Source organism: Xyrauchen texanus, chromosome 33 (genome assembly GCF_025860055.1).
Source record: "Xyrauchen texanus isolate HMW12.3.18 chromosome 33, RBS_HiC_50CHRs, whole genome shotgun sequence".
Classification (NCBI taxonomy): Eukaryota; Metazoa; Chordata; class Actinopteri; order Cypriniformes; family Catostomidae; genus Xyrauchen; species Xyrauchen texanus.
In genome coordinates this window covers 12,425,168-12,450,682 of record NC_068308.1, presented here as the reverse complement: position 1 = coordinate 12,450,682, position 25,515 = coordinate 12,425,168, and the positions used below count along the sequence as shown (strand labels likewise).

At 38.1% G+C, this 25,515-nt stretch overlaps 1 protein-coding gene across 4 annotated transcripts in view; it reads right to left on the bottom strand.

Annotated features, from left to right (window-relative positions):
• Positions 1–25,515, bottom strand: part of LOC127626970 (protein TANC2-like) — a 248,763-nt gene that overhangs the window by 22,762 nt on the left and 200,486 nt on the right. For 2 of the 4 annotated variants that reach the window (XM_052103139.1, XM_052103140.1), the window contains exons 6-10: positions 21,914–22,076; positions 20,642–20,884; positions 7,639–7,764; positions 2,903–2,938; positions 611–892 (exon numbers count right to left, since the gene is read on the bottom strand). In XM_052103139.1, the coding sequence (XP_051959099.1) occupies positions 611–892; positions 2,903–2,938; positions 7,639–7,764; positions 20,642–20,884; positions 21,914–22,076 (850 nt within the window). The remainder of the gene's footprint in view (positions 1–610; positions 893–2,902; positions 2,939–7,638; positions 7,765–20,641; positions 20,885–21,913; positions 22,077–25,515) is intronic. The other 2 variants (XM_052103141.1, XM_052103142.1) reach the window with 1 other exon arrangement.

Sequence of the window (25,515 nt, the reverse complement as noted above, 5' to 3'; positions counted from 1 at the left end):
ATTATGGTCCCTAGATATGGCATGTGTCCCTCCTTCATTGGAAGTCTATGAGATTTTATAATCCGCCAGGTGAAAATCCTAAATCTGATAGCTTGTCCCGTAACAAATCCTCAATACGTGTGGTTTATTGAGTAGAGGTGTGCTTTTACTTTTGTAAGCCTTGTGATTTTCACCTGGTGGACGATAAAATACAGAAACAATGCATAGACTTACTTTGAGTAAAGGACCCCGAGCCATATCTAGGGACCTGAGTACCATAGGGCCTGGTCAATGAAACTTGTAAGCAATAAGCAACCACATGGCAACCACCAGAGCACTCAGAGCACCTTAGCAAAACCAGGTTAGTCTTCATCAGTTTGTAAGTAAATTCCAACCAGCCAGATATAGCTAAATTGGCTCAACCAATGACGTAAGTATGGGGTGGGACCATCTGTTTGTCAAACCAACAGCAGATGGAGGGAAACAATGATTGTTTTAGCCATTCTGTTTGGTGATGCAGAAATTACACACTTCAGCTTTAAGAGTCTTTCAGTTGAGAATCACACTCTATAATTATTTGCCTTCAATAAAAATAATTTGTTGCACTTTGCATAAAGTCACGTATGCTTACGTTTGGGTGACGCATGTGGGCTGTCTGAGGCGATCTGTCGCATGCGGTTGCCGTGGCAGCTGAGAGCCACGAGGCGTGAGATGATGGCAGTTTTGCCATAGCCGATGTTGCCTACCAGGACCACGCCAAAGTTGGTGGCAGAGTGGGAGGTGCGCAGGTAGGCGTCAATCTCCTGGAAGAGCCAATCGCGGCCAGTAAACACAGAGTCCATGGTGATACTGGGCACCTCGAAAAGCAAGGGCTTTAGTGCTATATCCTGCAGTCTGTACGGAGTGAATCGCACTGTGAACGGAGAGACATTATAAAAAGTTACAAACGTTTACGAAAAAAAAATACACTTCCATATGCATGCACCCTCTCAAGGCTTCACAAACACACACAAATAATTAAAAATACAATCATAAAATCAACAGATACAAACAGATATGTCAACACCTAAATTAGCGTTCACACTGACAGAGATTTGCGGCGGCATGAGAAATTAGAAAATTAAACGACTCAATAAAGTTGAGGAAAGTTTAACTTGAAAGCAAAATAGGTAGAGATGGACCACTACCAAACTGCGACAACCACTGAGTATTACACTTTCAGCTATTCTTTTTTCTACAAGTGGTCCGATAGCATTGACGCTTAACTTGAGGCTTCTGCTTGATCATTTTTCATCTTAATATAACATGATGCATTATGCACAAATGTACAAATGATTTCACCTACAGAATATACATTTTTTAGCAGCATGCAAACTGATTCATTCAGTAGCGACCAATATTACAGCGACCTTACAAACTCTAGCGATAAAATCATTTTCAGTGTGAATGCCCCTTAAGGGAATAGTTCACCCAGAAATTACAATTCTGGCATCATTTTCTCCCACTCATTTTTGTTCCAAACCTGTATGACTTTCTTCTGCGAAACACAATTTTTTTTTATTTTGAACCATGCAGGGCTCTTGGAAATCCATAAAATGACAGTTGACTCAAAACCTCAAAAAAGCACCCAAAAGTATCATAAAAGTATTCCATGCGACTTGTGCATCATATATAAAGACTTCTGAAGGCATTAGGGATGTGCTCGAGTACTCGTTCCACACCAGCTTCTCAAATATTAAAAACACTACTTGAAAAACACAACCTTGCTGTGAATGGCACTGAATTACACTGTTTTCTCTGAATCTCTCACCAAATCTTGCAGTTACAATTGAGTCCACTGGGGGGCGCTGTGGATATGTGTCATCATCGATATGTTAGATGAGAGAAGAAGATATGATGGCGTCTGTACTTTTGAAAGCATAATATTTTGATTCGTATTAAATTCAACTAAATTTGTATTCGGTAATTTTTGGAGTCATGCAAACCAACAGACGAGGATCAACTTGCAGTTGTGGAAATAAAATGCGAAGCAAACTCGGAAGCTGATCAGACCAGTATGTGTGTATGTGTGTTAAATCGATTGACACAGGTAGAGTGCATTTTATAGAAAGCTAAATTTCACTTGTTCTTTCTGAATAATAACATGAGAAATGCTAAAAATGTGATAAAAGTTTATACTGATGTGTGTGCGTTACCCTCATGCCGTCAATAATGGTTTCTATGTAAGCTCTGGGTGAGTGCAAATGTTTTTTATGGTTATTTAAAATCCCTTTATATTGGTTATTCATTTTTATTAATGCATTTATTAATCCCAAAAGAAGAGCATAGTTTGTTGAAGTTATCTTATTTTGAAACCGTTCTTGGTAAAGTTTGTGAATACAACAAAATCTAAGGTTTATTTTTAATGTGCATTGTAATTACTCTAAATTGAGTTGAGTACTCAACTACAAAATTACTTGAAAATGCCCATCCCTAGAAGGCATATGGTTTTGGTTAGAAACAACCCTGAATGTCAGTTTCTGTCATAGCTCTCTTTTGCGCATTCATGGGTGCATGAGAGAAGCTTGATTGCATGTTCGAATGTTCACATGTGAATTTTCAATGTTTTCGCTTTCACTAGGTTTAAGCGCGAATAATTTCTCTCATGCACTCTATGGCAGAAGTCAAGACTTTTACTGTGAAATGACTTCAATAGTTTTGGAATTTAAAATTCCTCTTTAGGTGTTCCGCATAAGAAAGTCATACGGGTTTGGATTGCCATGGTGAATTAATGTTGACAGAATAATTTTTGGGTGAGCTATTCCTTTAATACGGGACAGTACGAATTAATCCAGAAGATCGAAGACCCCCACTGCTACTCAGCTATTAAAGGGACATTACAGTGAAGGGACAGAGGACTGCATTCGCAAGAACCCACACTTACGTGACTGTGACTGCCAGGCATGGGTGTTAGCGGAAGCTGAGACACACACACACACACACACACACACACACACACACACATACAGGCGACAGGAGAAAGAGAGAGAGGGAAAGCTTGCACTGAAAAAGCAAATCAGTCAACAAAAAAAAAGAAACAGTGACCAAGGGCAACAGGTGAACGGAGGAGATGTGAGGATGTGAGAGATAGGCAGAAGAGGAACTATGATAACCAGAAGTTAAAAGAGTAATGCTTTACAATTTCCATTTCTTAACATTAGTTAACATCATCTAACAATGATCAATTGTATTTTCATTAACTAACGTTAACAAAGATTAATAAATGCTGTATAAAATATATTGTTCATTGTTAATTCATGATACCTAAAGCATTAACTAATGTTAAGGAATGGAACCTTTGGACCCACTTTATTTTAGGTGTCTTTAACTACTATGTACTTAAGCATTTGATACAATGCATTTATTATGTACATACATGTTGTTGCATTGTACTTAAATTTAAAGTACCTGCATTTAATTACATCTGTAGTTACAATGTTAACCTTACCCCTAACCCAAACCCTAAACCTACCCTTACCTCAAACTCAGTAGCAGCAAATTTCAATCTTGTGAGTATTTTGCAGAGCAACATATAGTTACACAGTAATATTTTATAGTTAGTATATAGTAGTTAAAGATACCTAACATATAAAGTGGGACTAAACCTATTGTTAAGTGTTACCATTAAAGGGGTGTGCCATAAAAACAGTTAGTCAAGACTACACTTCAAATACATTTTTCAAATCAGCGATAGAACTGGATAACCTAACAAACCAGGTTCAAAACGTTTTAAAAAATGTACATTTTTAGGCTGGAGATTTATAGAGTAAGTAATCGTTATGAAAACAGTGACTGCCTCTTTTAACAGAAAGGCGGGACATCCATTTCTACAGCCGCCATATTGAGCATTACAATCACCAATTCATTTTTCTATGAGTGGTCCTTCTTCTCTCCCCTTTAGTTTTGTCTTTAGTGCTAGCAATATTAGCATTAGCACTTACCGTATTCCGTTTGGCTGAGGCTTTTGCTTGATCTCAACGTGGTTGTTATGCACAGCCGGCTACATTTATCATCTTCGCACTGCTGGCCGAGCAAAACGAAACACTTAAATATTATGATAATTACTTTCTAAAAAGTTGGGGACAGAACATATAGAAATTCTAAAAATGCGGTTGAGTTATAATGGTTTAGATGCCACTAGTATTACAAAAGTCTTTCTAGCAAGTCAGTACACTGGTGGGCAACATTTGAATGCGTCTGGGAAGCGATTTCCAGTCAATGCTCTAATGCTCTTTAAAGGAATGTTAAGGGTTCAATACAAGTTAAGTACAGTCAACAAAATTTGTGAACTTGTCCCTCAGGTTTAAAAAATACTATAAATACAGTAACGCAATTTACAAATAAAGAAAGTTAACAGGGCCATAAACCTCAAACGTTTAAGAGGAGATATGTTAAGCTCAAAATTTTAAGTATACACATTAGTTATTTATTACAAATTGTCCGGTTGCTAGGGAGGGTAGAGTCACATGGTGTAACCTCCTCAAGGATACAAGACTGTTGTAACCAACAGTTGGGTACAGTCCTACTCTTGTATCCTTGCATGTCTAATGGGAAGTTACTGAATTTATTGGCTTTATATAGTCATGACACTCGTTTTGTTTTTTGTTTTTTGTTTTTAATTGTATCCTCTTTTCTCCCCAATTTTGGAATGCCCAATTCCCACTATTTACAAGGTCCTCATGGTGGTGCGGTTACATGGAGGACCAGTCTCAGTTGCCTCCGCTTCGGAGACAGTCAATCTGCGCATCTTATCACGCGGCTCATGACACCGTGGAGACTCATTGCATGTGGAGGCTCATGCTACTTTCCGAGATCCACGCACAACTTACCACGCGCCCCATTATGAGCGAGAACCACTAATAGCGACCATGAGGAGGTTACACCATGTGACTCTACCCTCCCTAGCAACCGGACCAGTTTGGTTGCTTAGAGGACCTGGAAGTCACTCAGCACACCCTGGATTTGAACTCGCGACTCCAGGGGTGGTAGTCACCCAGGCCCCCAGTCATAACAGCTGAAAGCATTGGATATAACCAGGGCTGGAAATAAATGCTTGGAATTTTCTGCATCAGTGGTTGCACAATGTTGACCACCGTTAGTGGCCAGAACACATTCATGCAACAGATCGACAGATGCACATGGAATCCTTGGGCAACCAATCCACACATGCACACAACAGACCCACACACTGTCAATTAAAAAATCCATGTACCAGTATCAGAATCTGTCAACTATAACTGTTTGGTTTGGTTCAGCTAACAATTAGACATCAGAAGACTTCCAAGTGTAGTCTGGACTGCTGAATGGGTTATTGGTTCTCACCTTCCCACATTATACACCTTAAGAGTAACGAAAAGCGCTTTGGACCCTATTCACCCAGCACACTTCCTTTTTGAACAGTTGCCCTCTGGCCATCGCTACAGAGCCCTGAGCACCAGAACAGTGAGGCACAAGAACAGTTTCTTCCCTCAGGCCATTCACCTTATGAACAGTTAATACTGCCCCCAAGACTCTCCATTGTGGCAATACAATCATGTGCATATTCAACTATTCATTCATATTTATATTCCATTTATATTTATTTGACATACGCAACCTCTTTTGCACAATACATTAAATCACCTTGCACATAGCTATATCTGTATATAACATATTTGAACAACACTTCTGTAGTTTCCTCTATATATTATATATTGTTTCCCTCCACCTGTCCCCTCCCAGATTCAGGAAGGCGGGGATGACCTGCTGGCAGGGGAGGGGCATTAAGGGGGGGATGTACGTCATGCTGGCCTGAGAGAAGGGTGGGGCCGGGTCGTGATTTTACACATCCAGTCCCTTATCAGGCTAATTAAGCCTCAGAGAGGGATAAAGGCAGACTGCGGGTGGTGGTGCGATAGAGAGATCGTTTACTGGAAACTGTCCGTTATGTGTGTGTGTTTTCTGTCGTTTGGTTTATTTCTTCATTAAACTATTATTTATATTGTCAAGCCGGTTCTCGCCTCCTCCTTTCCATTGTTCCCTTTACACATTTCTATTGGTATTCTTCTTCGAGAATGTCTGTTCTGTAGTCTTTACATAACTCTGCACAGACAAGTTTGGTAAACGATGTTTATTACACTAGTCTCATGTTAACATGTATAACAGTTACGTATTCTGGCTACACTTTCGAAACTGTGTCCATTTTAACATTCATTGCTTTGCCCCATTTACTTCCATTGTAAGTGCCTTAATTTTACGTACTACTAATAGTACTCTACTGTTTTGAGTCAAAATTATTTTCTGCAGTAATCAGCAGCATGCTACAAATGCTGTTGATAGTGCGTAAAAAGGGATATTTCACCCATGGGAAGAAAAAATCTGTCATTGTTTATTCACCATCATGTTGTTCCAAACCAATATTACTTTCTTTCTTCTGTGGAACACAAAAGCAGATGTCAGGCAGTATTTTTAATCTCAGTCACCATTCATTTTCATTGTATAGTCAAAAGATGCAATGAAAGTGAAGGGTGACTGAGGCTGACACTCTACCTAATATCTCCTTTTGTGTTCCACAGAAGAAAGAAAGTCAAACAGGTTTGGAACAACAAGAGGGTGAGCAAATAATTACAGAATTTCACTTTTTGGCTTACAACTATGCATTTAACTTTAATTGAACCCGGGACATTCCTTTAAAGGCTAGTAGCGGGCAGAACAATTGTTCCTCAAGGCAATATTTAATAACAAGCCATAACATATTTTGAGCGGAGTCACCTTTGCTATCCAGACATTGTTTAATTATTCACCAGGTGCGAGTGGCTGACCGAACCAGCAGGAATAACATAGCTCTGCATCCCTTACTGAGCACTCTGTGTGTGTGTGTGTGTGTGTATGTGTGTGTCAGTGGAAATGGACGATTTGAGGACACACCAAGGGTTCTGTTCCTAATTAAATGATGAAGATAAAGGATGAGAAGGGTGAGTGTATGAGCTGAATTGTGTCCTCACCCAGTGGACATAAGGCTTGTTTTAAATCTCTTTCTACTTCCTTTATCAGTGTGTGTGTAGCTCCCTATAGAGTTTAATCTCAGTGCCTCAGTGGGGACACTGACATTGATGCACAGAGACAAAGGGCAGATTGGGACACAACCCAGCCTTGTACAGAAACTTGAATGGAAAATACATAGTGTGAGTGAGTGTGTGAGGAAGAAAGGTTAAGACTTAGCGATGACAGACAGAGGCTTTGTACATAGTGATTGTGGCAAAGATGGAGTGATCAATGGGCACATTTTGACATCAAATCAAATATACATTGGATTTCTGAGTCCAAATGGAAAACCTGGGAGTCAGATTTAATTTAAAGCTGCAAATAAAAAAAGCTTTTTTGATTTTGAGAAATTAGAAACAAAACACGTAATGATGTAAAAAGAATAAGACATATAGCAAATAATGCACTATTTATAGGTCACTAATCAAATGTAAGCAAATTAGTGACATTGACCATGATCTTAGCTTCCATTGAAGCATTTTTACAAGTGGACTCCTACTTTTGAACCCCACTGTATTTGTAAGCTGGAATCCATAGAGAAAGATTCAGATGTAAATCAAAGCTAAGCAGCCGAACAAAACACAGGATTTTTCTCACCTCTCAGGTCCTGCCCAGAGCGGCCCATAGCCATGTTTTGTCGGGGCATGCGCAGGGAGGTGCGCATGGGGGCGTGTCTCTGCTTATCCAAGTAGGCCAGGTCCTCGAGGTGGGCAGAACTCGTGGCTAAAGGGACAGATGACAATAATGGGAGTTATAGAAATTAGAAATAGAGACATCTGTGTAATGTGTGTCCAAAGACGAGATCCATGCAACCAATTTGTCATTGAATAATTTCTGTTTTAATACCCTTTCTGTTAACATGCACTAATTTAAAGAAACTTTCATATTTATTAACAGATATGCCGGTTTTCTAAAGAGATGGTGCCAATTTTTAACACGTGTTCTACAAATCAATGTAAATACTTGTAAATAGTACAAATTATGCAATTAAACAGTTAACATGTAACAAAATATAATGTATGCAATATAATATTATATTTATTGATTGAAAACATGGATTTTTTCATTTCAGCAGCCATATCACCCTGCAGCTCTTGCCTGGTTACCCACTAAAGTTAAGCAGGGTTGAGCCTGGTCAATACATGGATGGGAGACCTCCTGGGGAAAACTAAGGTTGCTGCTGGAAGAGGTGTTAGAGAGGCCAGCAGTGGGTGCTCACCCTGTGGTCTGGGTGGGTCCTAATGCCCCAGTATAGTGATGGGATATGTCAAAAGGCACCGTCCTTCAGATGAGATGTTAAACCGAGGTTCTGACTCTCTGTGGGCATTAAAAAATCCCAGGGCACTTCTTGTAAAGGGTAGGGTTGTAACCCTGGTGTCCTGGACAAATCATGCTATGTCTCCAGTTTTGTTGGAGAAACCTTGTCAGCACATTTAGCAATTTAAAGCACTGGGGTACCTCCCTTCAGGACAAGTGAACTAATCTATGGGCGACCGGCATTCGGACAAACACTTGATTCAAACAAACATAGTTTTATAATGCCAAGGACAAGATGGGACTAAAGTGGGAGTACTATTCCGCTGCCTAAAGACTGAAAAAAAATTATACATTGTCAGTTTCAAATATCTGTGATGCAATGGTAGGGTTTAAGGACATTCCACAATGATGCTTTCAAACAGTTCTTCACATCCATGTTTTCTTGAATACCAATTCCTAATCTGATTCACTGATTTGATTCTTATTATATTATATTACATATATTTTCCAGATAATCCATATATAAAGTGGAAAATGACACAGAGAAGAGTTGATCACTGTGGTGGCTAAGCATTGCCCCTAAAATGTGAACACACTAGTCCTCATTACAAAACAGCACCGTCACTGTCTTTGCCAGAACTGGCTGTTCTGGTGTCTAAACTCTAGCAGTGGAACTTCTAACACTAAAGTCCATTTCCTTTGTGTCTTAATTAATGCGTCAGTTCCACTGGGAAGCATGGAAAGTGAGCTGGGCAGGAGCTCTTCTGTATATGGGTCCAGCACAGCAGCTGGGAATTTTGGAAAGGGGTTAGCGTGGAGACAGGATGGGATTGGAGGAAGGAGTTCAGTGGTGAGGAGCTGGAACGATCTAGTCAATGTCACCAACAAGTAACTAACATTGTCACTAACACTAAACACTAGTGGTGGTGGTATAGTGGGCTAAAGCACATAACTGATAATCAGAAGGTCACTGGTCCGATCCCCACAGCCGCCACCATTGTGTCCTTGATCAAGCACTAAACTCCAGGTTGCTCCAGGGGGATTGTCCCTGTAATAAGTGCACTGTAAGTCGCTTTGGATAAAAGCCTCTGCCAAATGCATAAATGTAAAATGTAATGTAACAGGAATGGATTAATGTGTCCCTGAAAAAAAGGGGGGGAGGATCAAAAGTAACAGTCAGTATCTGGTGTGGCCACCAGCTACATTAAGTACTGCAGTGCATCTCCTTCTCGTGGACTGCACCAGATTTGCCAGTTCTTGCTGTGAGATGTTACCACACTCTTCCACCAAGGGATTTGCAAAATCCTGGATATTTCTGATGGGAATGGCCCTAGCCCTCACCCTCCAATCCAACAGGTCTCAGACGTGCTCAATGGGATTGAAATCCGTGCTCTTCGCTGGCCATGACAGAACACTGAAATTCCTGTCTTGCAGGAAATCATGCACAGAACGAGCAGTATGGCTGGTGCCATTGTCATGCTGGAGGGTCATGTCAGGATGAGCCTGCAGGTAGGGTACCACATGAGGGAGGAGGATGTCTTCCCTGTAACATACAGCAATGAGATTGCTGCAATGACAAAAAGGTCAGTCCGATGATGCTGTGACACACCACCCCAGACCATGACGGACCCTCCACCTCCAAAACAATTCCTCTCCAGAGTACAGGCCTCGATGTAACGCTCATTCCTTCAACGATAAATGCGAGTCCGACCATCACCCCTGGTGAGACAATACAGCGACTCGTCAGTGAAGAGCACTTTTTGCCAGTCCTGTCTGGTCCAGCCATGGTGGGTTTGTGCCCATAGGCGACGTTGTTGCCGGTGATGTCTGGTAAGGGCCTGCTCAGTCAAGCCTCTCTCAGCCTATTGTGGACAGTCTGAGCACTGATGGAGGGATTGTGCGTTCCTGGTGTAACCCAGGCTGTTGCTATCCTGTCTCCCTGTAGCACTGTCTTAGGCGTCTCACATTACAGACATTGCAATTTATTGCCCTGGCCACATCTGCAGTCCTCATGCCTCCATGCAGCATGCCTAAAGCACGTTCACGCAGATGAGAAGGAGTTTTTATAACTGTGATCTTAATTGCCTTCCGTCTGTAAGCTGTTAGTGTCTTAATGACCGTTCCCCACAGGTGCATGTTCATTAGTTGGGGATTAACACGGTGGTAAAAATTTACCTCAAGTGAGACTCGTTCACAAAATCACCGCCAAGAGGCGCAAAGCGACACTTTTGGCACTATACTTTAATGTGAAGAAAGTGAATTATTATGATTAATATTGTTAATATTATTATTTGTACTGCATGTTTACATGTTGATGTTAAGAAGGCGATCGAACAATGCCAAAAGTTATAGCTTAGTTTGCTCGTGAAATGGTACATAGAAAATAATGCTACAATGTCAACCTTTTTCAATGAATGAAAACTGTTTCTTCAAAGATTTTAGTTATTTAATACATATTTAATTCTTTTTAATACATTGTAAACATTCATAATTTTATTTGTTAGCCCTACTGAAAACAACAACAACGCATTTATTAATGGCGTTAACCCTTTTTATAATAGAGGGGTTCAATTGAAACCCGGCTCATAAGCGTCATGAAATATATATATATATATATGTGCTCATTATGTTGTTATTAAATGTGATATGTCTTTAAAGTTACAGAGGATGGTGTGGAGTAAAGAAAAATTCAAGTTCTTTGAATAAACACATGTGGACTGATAAGCTTATGGGCTCTGTGCTTGGCTCTTGTGCAACAGGTCCCAGGTTCGAAACTCACTTTTCTTTTCTTATCTTATTGTTTGTTTGTCTGTTTGGATATATTTGGAAGGTAAAACACATCCATGCAAAATTACTTCAGACAGTTCAATGGACAGGATATGATGTCACACTCGAGAGCTTCTGATTTAAATAAATAATAAATCACAATTAAAAAATAATATTAAATTCAAAATGTTAAAATATACCACCTACTCACTTCCATGCACAATAAAAACACACAGCTTTGAAATATGCATTCTTTGTATTGAACCAAGAGGTCAGTGTGTGAAGCTTTGATCTTCTATTGGTCACAAGTCTTCACGTCAAATCGTACAAACAGATTTTTGATGCATATGTGGAACTCTACATTTCTTCGCGTGAGCTTGTGTTTCCAGCATCCTGCATTGGGATGCATGTGAATAGGAGTGAATGGAGGGCAAAATGAAGTGTGACCGCAACTTTAGTCCACTTTCGGTAAACATTGTTGTTTTTTTGGAATCCAGCCAACCTAAAAATTATATTGTGGTACTATAATATTGATATAATTTGGATATTCTTGTTATTAATAATATTATCATAATATTAGGCCATTATTAGGGGTGTGCCAGGGTGGTCGATTAATCAACTAGTCGATTAGTGGGGTCGAAATATTTTTAGTGGTGGTGGTTTTAATTGGAGATGCAATTCTCAAATTAAATGAGAGACGTCACTTCTCTGAGAATATTTCTGCATGATGATAGCTTGCGGTGTTGAACAGTGAATAACAGTCCAACCCCCTATAAGAAGTCTCGTATCTTTAATGCTTTAGGTTTAGTCCTTTTATGCACCACTGCTGTTACAGCCATCAAAGCACTACTTCAACAATACATTACAAGATCATCACTGATGGACGTTAAATCCTCTGCTGTGGGGTATGTTCCCATATTTCTGAGGTGTTATGAAGATATTAAAAGTCTTTTGATGATTCTGTCTGACACTGCTTAAGTAAATAGTTGCAGTAAACATTTTTTAAATTGCTTGATGTTGTGTAGCAATAATGACACTGAAGTGTCCGGTTACATTTAAGTGTGTCATTCTGCGTTCAGGATGCGCATAAATTGTTTTGTGCGAATCTGTATTGGATCCTTCCTTATTTCTTACTTTTCTCACTTTCTTATTATAGTTTTTAAGCCAATTTATTAGTTGAATATCCTTTAGTTACCATGTTGCTGTACTGCGTTAAGCATCCGTATATCCCTCTGAAATGCATTTGATCAGTCTAAATATACTTTAAGGGTTCTTTAACACAGACTAGTCGATTATGAAAATTGGCAGTTTTGCACATCCCTAATTATTATGTAATAAACGCAACAGGCCAAGTCACTACTGTAACTCAAATCCAGTGTGAACACATCACAGGTCTGCACTTTACTGTGAGGATATTTAGGGATTTTTGAGAGGAAGGTTGCATTATTTTCAGTTCAGCTGTTATTTATGACAGCTACATCATATTTCACAGTGCTCAGAGCTTCTCCCAAAATTATGTCTTATTGTGAATGTATCGGATGGAATAGAAAGTGTTCTCCACAAAAAATAATCACTTTGAAATTGATTTTAGTTGTGCATTGTTATCTGTGTGCTTGTGTGTGTTTGCGTATATGTGACAACTTAGACTTGTTCTGAGATAAGATTTTGAAATTGAGTCTGAGTGTGTGAAAAAGTGTGTGCTCTAGCGTGTTTGTGTGTGTGTAATACCACAGTGTGCAATGCACACTCATGGGCAATCAGGATCTGTATGGTGTGAGACATGAAGTGAGACTAGAAAACAAGCAATTACAGCAGCTGTAGAAGGGAATTACTGACGTTCCATTCTCACAATTGCCTTCCAGTACATTACAGTGAAGCCGAGCCAGGTTGAGTTGCTCTTATTGGACTAGATAGACCCTCATTACAAGGTCAAAGTAAATACAAATACAACGGAAATGATTCCAGCCAGGGAACGCTGCCTGGCTTAGTTTATCAATTCTGTCATCGTTTACTCTCTCTCATGCTGTTCCAAACCTGAGTGACTTTTGTTCTAATGTGGAACAGGTAGAACGCACAGGCTGTTCTTTTAAAGACAGTGAAAGTGATTGGGGACGGGCTGTCAAGCTCCAAAATAATCAAATGAAAAAGCACCATGAAATTGTACAAATGACACGTGCGCTATATTCTAAGTATTCTGAAGTCTCCCTAGCTCTCAACACTGTAAAATAAAAAATAAAACAATAAAAAATAAACAAATAAAATTAATTAATATCTTAACTCACTTAAAACACAACACATTTACTTGAGAAGCAAAAAGTCTTGTTTTGAGAGAAACATCAAGATCTAACAAATGTCAGTGAGGTTTATGCTAAAAACAAATAAACAAACAAACCAACAAACAAAAAAACTAGGGCTGTCGATTTAACACGTTAATTCAGTGCAATACATTTTATTAAAATTAACCCGTTAAAAAAATTTACGCAATTAATCGCAATGCCCCCAGACCGTAATAAGGAAGATTCCTGAGAAATGCAAGCTTGTAGTACCACCTGTTTACTCCAGAGGGCAGTAAGTGAAACTTCAGCTGTGTGGTAACACGCAGTTTATACAGAGAACAAAACAACCCTTCAGCAGACAGCACAACATGAACATGTGTTATGTTCTTGCGTTCAAAACACTTGATGGAGCGCAAATTCGAACTAAGGGATCTCAAGATGTGTTCTAAGTATTAAACTATATTTAACTTGACGCAGTGACCTAAAAATGTATGTTTATGACGCAACGCTCCCAAGACGCGACACAAGCATGTCTGACACAGGTGTAAATTGATGGGTCCTTAAACAAGCCCATAATAAATCTCCAACTGATTGACAAATTCATTTGTGAAATGGATTGCTGTATGACAATGATTGACTTATGATCAATAATATGGTAGTAAAAAATACATTGAAAGTCGCTTTTTGTATTGACTTATCAATTATTAACTCTTCTGCCACAAGAATGTAATGCATTTTAATTACCTGAATATTTTTTATTTATATATATATTTTTAATATTTAAAGATAACATGTATAATTATTTCATCATTATATATTGAATTATTGTTATATGAAGAGCTTTCTCAGCAAATATTTGTATATGATATTAATTGCGATTAATTAATTGGGACACCATGTAATTAATTCGATTACAAATTTTAATTGATTGACAGCCCTAAAAACAACATAATAATTTACAAATGTGGAAAGAAATGTAAACGTAATTCAAAAGGGAAAGTTTATTTTTCTCAACCCATTGGAAAATATTTTTTGTAAGCAAGATTTCTCTCAAAACTCAATATCTTACGTAATTTTGTTTCTCAACTAAATGTATCTTGTTTCAAAGTTTTATTAACTGAAAAACAAGATAAAAATAAATAAAAAAATTATTTCAGTGAAATCTTATTTGTGTTCATGTACATTCAATAATGCCGTTTAAGCATGCATCACATCATTGGTTCTCATGTATCTCGTCATCGAGGTCCAATCTGACATGATGCAGCTTGAGCCATCTTGAATTTATGCGAAATAGAACGATGATTTAAATTTGGAATAACAATTAAAATTTCAGTCTGTTCCTCCCAAAAAGCTACCATATGAATACTCGATGATAATAGTATTCAATGGTGCTTGTCATTTTTGGAGCTTGGCAGTCCCAGTCCCCATTCAACTTCAGTGTTTGGAAAACAACATCTAAGACAGTCTGCTGTGCACCTAATTTTGTGTTCCACTGAGAAATAAAAGCCATACAGGTTAGAAACAACGTGAGGGTGAGTAAATGATGACATCATTTTTGTTTTTGGGTGAATAATCCCTTTAAGAATGTTACATCATACCTTTCCCCCATCCTATTGGCTCTCCTATTTTCTTTACATTCTGTTCTAGAAACCTCTAATTAGTACATTATCATGTCGTCAGAATATGTTCAGTATCTCTTTTCAACCACACACAACACATCTACAACATTACATAATCTACCCTCTACATACTGCTGCATTTCTATTCGCACTTCCTCAACTCCCCAGTCACTTTCTCCTCTCTGTGCAGATGAGAAACTGGCAGTGTGCTCGAGGGGTTTGAGCTGGTTAAAGCCTGAAGCTTTGATCTCCTCCACCATGGGAGCTCAGGCAATCCAATGCCGGCATTCTTCTGCACCCCACTCCCCTCTCCCTTCATTGTATCTTCATTTCACTGCTTCCATTTCTCACCCATAATCCCTGACCTCACCATTGTCATTTGTTTCCACCATCCTCCTCTTCAATATTTCTCTGCCTTCTCTTTGATTAATTACTTCTTAAATAATTTGGTGTGATAGTGAGTATTTCAGTATTAAGGCCACATCCACACTACAACAGTTTCGCTTGAAAACGCATTCATCTTGCTACATTTGTTTACACCTCTCATCCACATTCATTCTCCAATGAAAACGGAGCTTCTCAAAAATACACTCCATTACCGCACACTTTGGAAAACTTTGACATTTTTAAAATGAAAATTGATTAAAGTGGATACGGCCTAATATGATTTTGTTTGAAAACATTTCGGCACTTCAACATTTAACCTGAATATCTGTAGTTGATCTAATTTAGTGTCATTGAAAAGTCGTAATCTGTGATATTCTAATATTAAAAGTAGTTTATGTCTGTTTGTTTACGTAGGATCTGTGGTAATGTATTTAGATTTGTGGAGAAACTGAAGTGAAATGGTAAAGTTTGACCTACTATCAAGAATTGTTGCTTTGCATAGAGCTGGAAACGTTTACAAAATTATCTCGAACATCTTAGATATTCATCAGTCCACAGTTGGACAAATTGTCTATAAATGGAGACGATTTAGTTCTGTTGCTACTCTCCCTAGAAGTGGCCGTCCAGCCAAGATGACTTAAAGGGCACACCGCAGAATCCTCAATGAGGTAAAAAAAACCCCAACAGGTTCTATAGAATGGTCCAAAATTCCTTCTGAACATTGTGCAGGTCTAATCCGCAGCTATCGGAAACTCTTGGTTGAGGTTATTGCTGCAAAAGGAGGATCGACCAGTAATTAAATCAAAGGGTTCACTTACTTTTTCCACATAACTGTGAATGTTTAATGGGATGTCTTCAACAAAGACATGTAAGATTAGAATTGTTTGTGTGTTGTTAGTTTAAGCACATTGTGTTTGTCTATACTTGTGACTTTGATGAAGATGAGATTAATGCAGAACATCAGCTGATTTCAAAGGGTTTAAACAATGTATTTTATGTAATTATTCATTATTATGATTCATTCATGGAGTTATTGTTAAATAATTCCATGTTTTAGATGTACATAAAAAAAAAAAAGAAAAAAGATATATGCATAGATTCATAGGCCTCAACAGTATATAGTTTCTAGAATATTTGTAACTTTCAGATGGATCTATTTGACTGGGATTTTGTAATTTTATTTTGCCCCACTGGACATGCTAAACATACAGGTATATATAATAATATAAAACATTTAAAAGTAAATGCACATTGTTCTTAAGAGGGGGACAATGCTTCTTCCCCTATTTTCTCCTTTTCTAAATCTTAAGAAAGTGAATGCTGTGGATTAAACTCTGTATCTCCCCTCATTCCCAAAGGAACATGGATAACATTCGTAAGGACACCTACTTTTACTCCAAGGTAAATTAATGTTAATAACTTGGCGTTAATTCCTTTACGCATTGATTCAGGTCACAGAAGAGGCATTAGTAACTAAAGAGTTCACAATACCACCATGAATTAGTGCTTTAGAAATGTTCGGAAAGGTTCTGTTCACTTACTGCACACTCGATATCAAATGAGGCTTTTCTCTTTATAATTAACTGTGATATTCATTTGCTTCGATTCTGATTCACAGTTTCCCCAGTTTTAAATCACGCTACTGTTTGATGTAACAATTTACTAAAAATAAATGTAAAAACAATATCCAGTACATTTTACTAAAATAAAAATAGCTTTAGAAATCTGTCTTTTCAGTCTTTCTTTATTTCCCCCTAAACATCTTTCTTAATCTCTGGTTTCTCCAAATAAAAGTGCTGCACTGTTTGACGTCACACCGGTACCTTGCTCTCCTCTTTTAATCTGACGGGTATCCACAAACGCACTTATGTATAACTTCAGCTCGCTCAAATAGTATTAGATAAGCCCTGCGTTATTTCAGGCTGAGCATAGAAAAGACATCCAGGTGGCCACCATGGAGATTTATCTCATTGTGATTCTTGCCGACTGAAGTTACGATACATGTTTAATGAGTACATCTGCTCCCACAATTACTACCAGCACTGCCCACACTGAAGAAACAATCGTCGCTGTCTGTGACCTAGACCAACTAATGTGCTGAATATATTTCCAGAATTTTGATGTTATTCCTCCTTTGGGTTTAACGCCTCTTTTCTATGTTACCTCCTTCCTGAGGTGGTAAATGGAATTCAATCAAATTCAATCACTTTTGTCTTTTTAAAGAGCCGATTCAGGTGTCTGGATCGCAGTGGTGGAGCAATGTCGTCGTCCCTGTAAAACATGCCATGTTAACTTGCAAGATCGGGAATTTTGCAAATCAAATTGGGCATTTTTGCTCCTAATTTGCATAATTCCTTAAGCGAAAGGGGCGCTACAACAACACTGACAGCGCATGAAAATAAACCACTAATAAAATAATTCATAACATCATCAGTGAATTCCTCTTGTATATTTTCCAGATCGTTTCAAACAGCTTGCTGCAGTCAGATTTGCGATACGATTAATGCCGCCGCCAGAGTTGGGCGCAACTGCATCATTCATGATTACTAAGCGTGAATGCCACCCACTTTCTCCATTAACAACTAATCTTTTATATCACTTGCCCTTTTGTGAGCCACTTTTCTTTGAGATAAGTCATTACTCTCTCTCTCTTATAAACAGCTCTTCTCATAAATACAACAATGCTGATTACTTGGACAATAACACAATCAGCTAGCAATGAGGAGGCGCTGTGTTAAGTAAGAGACATATTAACATCATCAGACAGATTTAGCATTTACTTTAGGGAGCGCTATTCCAGTAGGCTCATTATTATCACCGCCTCTTATCTCCTGTTAATGCCGCCCCGGCACTGCAGAGCAAAAAAATATAGTCCACGACCTGGACTGCTTTCGTCACTAATTGCAATTTGATGGTGCTGAGTGGCTGCAAGCAAACGTACTTGTAAGATTGAGTTAAGGTGAAATGGCTTTGAAGAGAGGGAAACGTATTTGTCATGCTGTAATGGTGTAATCGGATTGGAGTGCATTGACCAGGACTTAAAAACATCTTTTGTTGTGTGTTAGGGATTTGCCACAGGAAGCTGTTCCCCAAGGAGCGGCAATGTTATGTGAATTGAGTGCCCCAACAGGAAAGCACTATCATGATGATTGATAAAACGAGATGCACAACAATAAACAAGGCTCTTTCCATGAATACGTTACATTTTGGAGGCATTCCCATGTTCTTTGTTGAGAAATCTATTAGATAAGTTAACTGTTAAATGTATAATCTAATATAAAATTTAAGGGATAATTCACACATAAATAAAGAATTCTATCATCAATTAGTTACCCTCATGCCATCCCAGATGTGTATGACTTTCTTTCTTCTGCTGAACACAAATGAGGATTTTTAGGAGAATATCTCAGCTCTGATGGTCCATACAATGCAAGTGAACTTCGAAGCTCCAAAAAGCACATAAAGGCAGCATAAAAGTAATCAATAGGACTCCAGTGGTTTAATCCATATCTTTAGAAGCGATATGATAAGTGTGGGTGAGAAACAGATCAATATTTAAGCCCTTTTTTCCTATAAATCTCCACTTTCACTTTTTTTTTTGGTGATTCTCATTCTTTCATCACTACCAACTGGTTAGGGAGGAGAATTTATAGTAAAAAAAAATAAATACCAAATGTAAATATTTATCTTTTTCTCACCCACACCTTTCATATCGCTTCTGAATAGAAATGGGAATCCTTAGGAATTTAACGATTCCGATTCCTCTAATGACTCTAGTATTGGATTTACACTCCTCTGCAGTCTGTTGCCAAATGATGAGGTCCTTTAAGATTTCTACATAGCTAATATAACACATCAAATGTAATAAAATTCTTGTAAAAGTTGTGTTTGCTGACTTTTTAGAGACATATATCCAATCCAATAATTAATCCTAACTAGGCTATATCTGGACTGTATCTAAACAATCAAGAAATGTGATAGCATAATTCATTCAATAATTTTATATACATATACATATACATATATGTATATGTGCATCTTTAATTAAACATTGTAATATGAACAACCATAAGGCTCAAAGGTCTAAAGTCACATGACATAACAGTAACAGTTCCAGAGACAGTTAAGACTGTGCTCTGTTGTCTAATGATATACTTCAAGCTTGTAAGACTTCAACAGTTCTTATATAATTTCGAGTTGGACATTCATAACTTGCACATCAGTGTAAGATTAAAACTATACCAGACTAGACCAGAAGCGCTGTCTGTTTCATGCTGTAGATTCAACAGTGCCGTCTCATTAGTTGTTTGTGTGTTTTACTATTTTGACCCAGTATAGGGCAGCACTGCTGGAAACACTGTCAGAGTATTTCAGTACGGTATTCCAGCCGCATTGGCGGAAAATTCACATGAGGAACCATTAACAGAACCAAAAATCATGAAGATCATCCGATTATGGTGTTTTGTAAAGAATGGAACCGGTGCTGAACAAGAACCAGTTTTCGGTTCCCAACCCTCCTTCTGAAGATATGTATTTAAACACTGGATTTAAATACTCCAGTGTGCTTTTTGGTCCTTCAAGGTTCTGGCCAACATTCACTTGTGTTGTATGGACCTACAGAGCTGAGATATTCTTCAAAAAATGTTTGTTTGTGTTCAGCAGAAAAAAGAAAGTCAAATGCATCTGGGATGGCATGAGGGTGAGTAAATAATGAGAGAATTTTCATTTTTTTGGTGAACTATTCCTTTAAAATAGTATGAAAATATACATTTTGGCCTGTTAAACTCATACAACAATGTCATAATTTTGATAATATGTTAGACTGATTTTAACGACCAAAAATGTAATATTTAGTTGTTTCACATCCCCCACATTCCATCTTCCATTACAAAAAAATAGGGTTGTGACACCTAAAAAGTAAAATAATTGGACTCTTTTTTTAAAGCATGGTGGTAAGTAATCTTCTTCCATTTATTATTATTAATTTTTTTTTTTTTTTTGCTGCTGTATTGATACAAAGTTATTAAAGTATTTTGCTTTAATTTATTGGAAACATGTTTCAATAATTATACACCAACATATATGCCCCAAATTTTAGTATCATATAAAATGAATGGAAAATAACGGCTCAATAAATATTTATAGTTTTTGACCGAGCTTGACTTTGAAATAAGTCTAAAAAAATACTACTTTTTGTTGTTTTTGTTTCACACACTATTTTGTACCCTATCCATGGAAAATGCCATAAACATCCACAGCCAGAGGTTTAAGGAGGAGGCAATGCTTAAAACTCACCTGCCACAGAATTTGGGCGGGGCATGAGGTAGAGGGGGGTGGAATGAGAGGAATAGTGGGTGGAGCTTGGCTCAGGGATCTTGTTGAGGCTGTAGGTGGAGGCGGCCATGTTCTCATCCACACGGTACAAACTGGAGTCCAGCGTGGATCTGTGTGAGTGCCAGAGCTTCAGGCTGCTGCCTCGAGAACCATCGCTGTGCTTCCCGCTCCTGTCTGCGGGCTCTGAGTAACTGGTCAAGGTGGCTGGTATAGCAATATGCAAAAAAAACAAAAAAAATGCAGGTTGTCAAAACTGAACATTACAGCTCATCAAGTCATATCTACAGTGTTTTTTGTGTGAATTTCACACAAAAGAAAATTCAGTCAGAGCAGAAAATTTCCCCTGCAATCTATAAGTGGTTGAATTGAAATATACTGTGAACAGTGATTGCAGCAATTACTTTCTTACAGAACTGTTCAAGGTCTTTTTTGTGGGAATCAGTTAGCTTGTCTTTAGGTGCATTATCTTACGATATGTGTGATAAAGTTACAGCTTTAATGCAATAAAAATCTTCAAGAATTTCACCATAAATGACAGTTTATTTGATAAAGGTTGCTATTTTTTCATAACAAATACTAGAATTTATTTATATCAAAATGTTTTTACAAAAAGACTGGCTACACTGACCTAACCACGGTAATGAGAATACATCCATGGTCTTACCTGTGCTTATATGACACTGCACTTTAAATATCAGGGCAAGTACATAAAGGGCTTTAAATAAGGACCTCCAGGTCTTCAACAACAAAATAATGCATGCCCCTATACTTGAAAACCATGAACAAAAGTATGCAAGATAAAAAGAAAATGTGATCCGTTAAATACGTTACGTTTTTACTATGTTGGGTTGTCACTTATTGTTCAATGCAAAATATGGGTCCCGAAGCAAAACCATTTGAGAAACACTGCTTTAAAATAAATGCCACTTGGGTTGATATTTTGTTATATAATAATAATGTCATTCATATATTTTTAAGTGTGGCAGAACTGACCAGAATTTTCAAATATCATCTGTGATATTGATATTTCAATACATTCAACTGTCATTTCCTAAAATGAAGTACTTAAATCTTAGAATTTGAGCCCTGTTCTTAAACAAATTTGCATGAAAATGTTTTTCCTATAAGTGTCCAAATACTTTCTGGTGCCAATGTATGTGTGTACTATATGTATACTTCAGTGTATCTTTATTTTTAAGAGAATATTCATATGAAAGTGTGTCTGTCACTCACCGATAATGCCGCTGTCTCTGCTCTCCAGGGTGGATGTGGGACTGGTGACAGCCTGTCCCGGAGCAGCTGGAGGGAGTGTGGAGCAGGGACTGCAGGCGGGAGGAGAAGCGGTACTGCTGGTCAGAGTGGAACACGGAGTCATCCTCCCACTGGCTCCTAAACCCTGCACAAAAAACCTTTGCTCTCAGTGAGTGCCTTTGTTTTTACTGTACCAATTAATCTCTATCAGCACAGGAAGTCCACAGGCTTGCAGCAGGAAGCCCTCTCTCTCCTCCCCATCTGCTGGTTGCTGAAAGTAGGGGCTACTGTGGCAGGCTTTGCTGGTGTCAGTTCAGGTTAGGCGGGCACTCAGGCCCCAGGCAGGACATAATAAAGCATGACATGGCTAATCTGCCCACTCCCACGATTAACATCAAACATCACAACAGGCAGTGCACCTCACCTTTTAAACACTCACAACTGCTTAAGGTCAAAGAGACAGTATACAGTACACACACACACACACACACACACACACACACACAATGAGCTCTGGAGTTTCAAGAAAGATACTCTTGCACTCTAATTCAAGTCATAAGCACAAACAAACAACAATATACGTAAACTAACAACACACATATAATTATAATGTCTTTATTTAACACATCCCATTGAACATTCACAATGCTATGGAAAAAGTAAGTGAACCCCATAGGCTAATGATGCCAACAAAAGCTAATTATAGTCAGGAGTTGGCAAACATGGTATCCAAATTAATAAAACAAGATTGGAGGTGTGGGTTAGAGCTAGTTTGACTTTGCATAAAGTTGGAAAGGGTTACAAAGTTTTCTTAAAGAGCTTAGATATTTATCTGGTCTACAGTTAGACAAACTGTCTATAAATGGAGATGATTCAGTACTGTGGCTACTCTCCCATAAGTGGCCGTCCAGCAAAGGTGACTCAAAGGGCAAACCGTAGAATACTCAATGAGGTAAAAAAGAACCCTAGAGTGACAACTAAAGACTTGAAGGAATCACTGGAACTGGTTAACATCTCTGTTCATGAGTCTGCTATATGGAAAACATTAAACAGGCATGGTGTCCATGGCAGGACACCACGAAGGAAGCCACTGCTTTCTAACAAAAACATTGCTGCGCACTTGAAGTTTCCCAAAGACCACCTTGACACTCCACAACACTACTGGGAATATGTTTTTTGGACTAATGAAACAAAGGTTGAATTGTTTGGAAAGAACATGCAGCACTATGTACGGCATAAAAAGGGCACCGCATACCAACACGAAAACATCATCTCAATGGTGAAGTACCATGTAGGGAGCATTTTGATTTGGGGCCTGGACTGCTTGCCATCATCGAGGTAAAAATTAATTCCCAAGATTATCAAGATATCCTACAGAATAATGTCAGGGTGTCTGTGTACCAGCTGAAGCTCAGTAGAAGTTGGGTAATGCAGTAGGAAAGTTACCTTAAACATCAAGGTAAATCCACTACAGAATGGCTTAAAAAAAGACAATCCACCATTTGGAGTGCCCCAGTCAGAGTCCAGACCTTAATCCAATAGAGATGTTGTGGAATGACCTCAAGAGAGGTGTTCATACCAGACATCCTATGAATAGGGGTGAGCTGAAGCAGTTCTGTTAGGAAGGATGGTTCAAAATTCCTTCTGAACATTGTACAGGTCTAATCCGCAGCTACCGGAAATGCTTGGTTGAGGGTATGGTGCCAAAGGAGGATTGACCTGCTATTAAATCCAAGAGTTCACTTACTTTTTCCACAGCTTGTTTTTCCTGTTATTGTTTAATGGGATGTGTTCAATAAAGACATGAAAGATAATAATTGTTTGTGTGTTGTTATCTTAAGCACATTGTGTTTGTCTATACTTGTGAATTCGATGCAGAATAACAGCTAATTCCAAAGGGTTCACATACATTTTCTTGCCACTGTACATGACATAATGCATAGTCAAATATTTAAGGTTGTACATCTCCTCAGCAATTTCAGCATTACAGATGTGACATTTGCCGTCTAAACTTGAAATGTAACTTCTCATACAAGTTATTCATGACCAATATATTAGACTATTTGTATGCTATAACCGTAAACCCTTACAGACAGAGTCTAGTTTAGATCCAGAAATGAACTTGTGTTACAGACGTAACAAAAATAGACATGGAAAAAACATCCAAAATGCTTTTATATCTGCAGACTTTTTGAATATCTGAGAAATTGATTGAATTAAGATTAAAATCGCAATATTGCTTTGTCCGATAACTGCAAAAAGCAGTGTTTTAAAATATAGTCCGCATTCACTGCTTCAGTCAGAGCAATATTACATGATAAATGTTTATCATTTGCAATTGAAATTGCAAAGTTTGTAAAATGATCCCTTTTCAAATATTGGCTAAGCTTAACACGCATCACAGATCAAATCAATAGTCAGGTTTGTGATTCCCCCATTGATAACCATATGATTTTAAATAAAGCGTCCGTAAAAATATTTTTGGGTGTTTAAAATAAAGATGGGAGACTATTTCTTCATCATACTTAACACAATGCAGAGGCCAGACATGTTCCAATTAACCCGAATGCATGTTGGACGAAGCCAAGCTACAATTGCATTACCTTGGTCTGTTAGTCCAACTTTGCAAAAATTGTAAAGGTAACTTTCATCAGAGTAAAGAGTTTACATGAAATTTTAAAAAGATGAAATATTGTTTTAATTCAGCTGAAATCAAACTTTTAAAATGCATGTAAATGTACTAACTGTCTGCATTGTTATGGCACACAGTTCAATAAAGGAATTACTGCTGACGTGCCCAAAAACTCTTTACTGAACAAACCTTGCACAGTGCAATTCCCAATTGGTTCTAAATGCTAGGTTATACATGATGGCCCTGTACAGCATGTTTAGTGAATTGCCCTTATATTTCCAAATCTGTGATTTTAGACATGGTGCTACTGCTAACTCATTGTCTCACAAGAATAAGACCAGCTTTATTACCACTGCGCCAAGGTAATGAGTGCAACAAGCATCTAATTAGATAAATCCCATAGAACAGGCAAGTTGTTCTACGGAGGGCTCAAAGGTAACTAACAAACAGTCTCTGCTGCAGAGTAGAGGAATCGGAGCGCCAGAGCACTTAGATGGTTCTTGTGACGAAGCTCAACACTGCAAGCAAACATGGGGAAGAGAAAGACAACGAATGCCTTCTAAAAATTGCTGTATCTACAGTTCGGAATAGCAAAGTAGCAGAAATTATGTAATTCCCTAATTAGAGGTAAACTCATTTGAATTCCAAATGTGGCCTCTTCACTGCAAGAATGAAAGATATTTTTGAATAAAGCTGACACTTCAAATAACTGTGGTTTGAACATGAAATGTTTGGCTTTAAAGTTCTTCTGAAGTGAATCTCACATAATCTGTCAAGATCATGCCCGGGCTATATTTTAGCACAAAATCAAATGAAGGAAATAGGAAATAAGAAAAATAAGAACAAGCCTATTTTAAGGACCATTGAGATTTTTTACACTGTGACATTATTTTCATGACAATTAAACACATTTACTTGCCAATACTCATTACAACAATGCAATATATATATA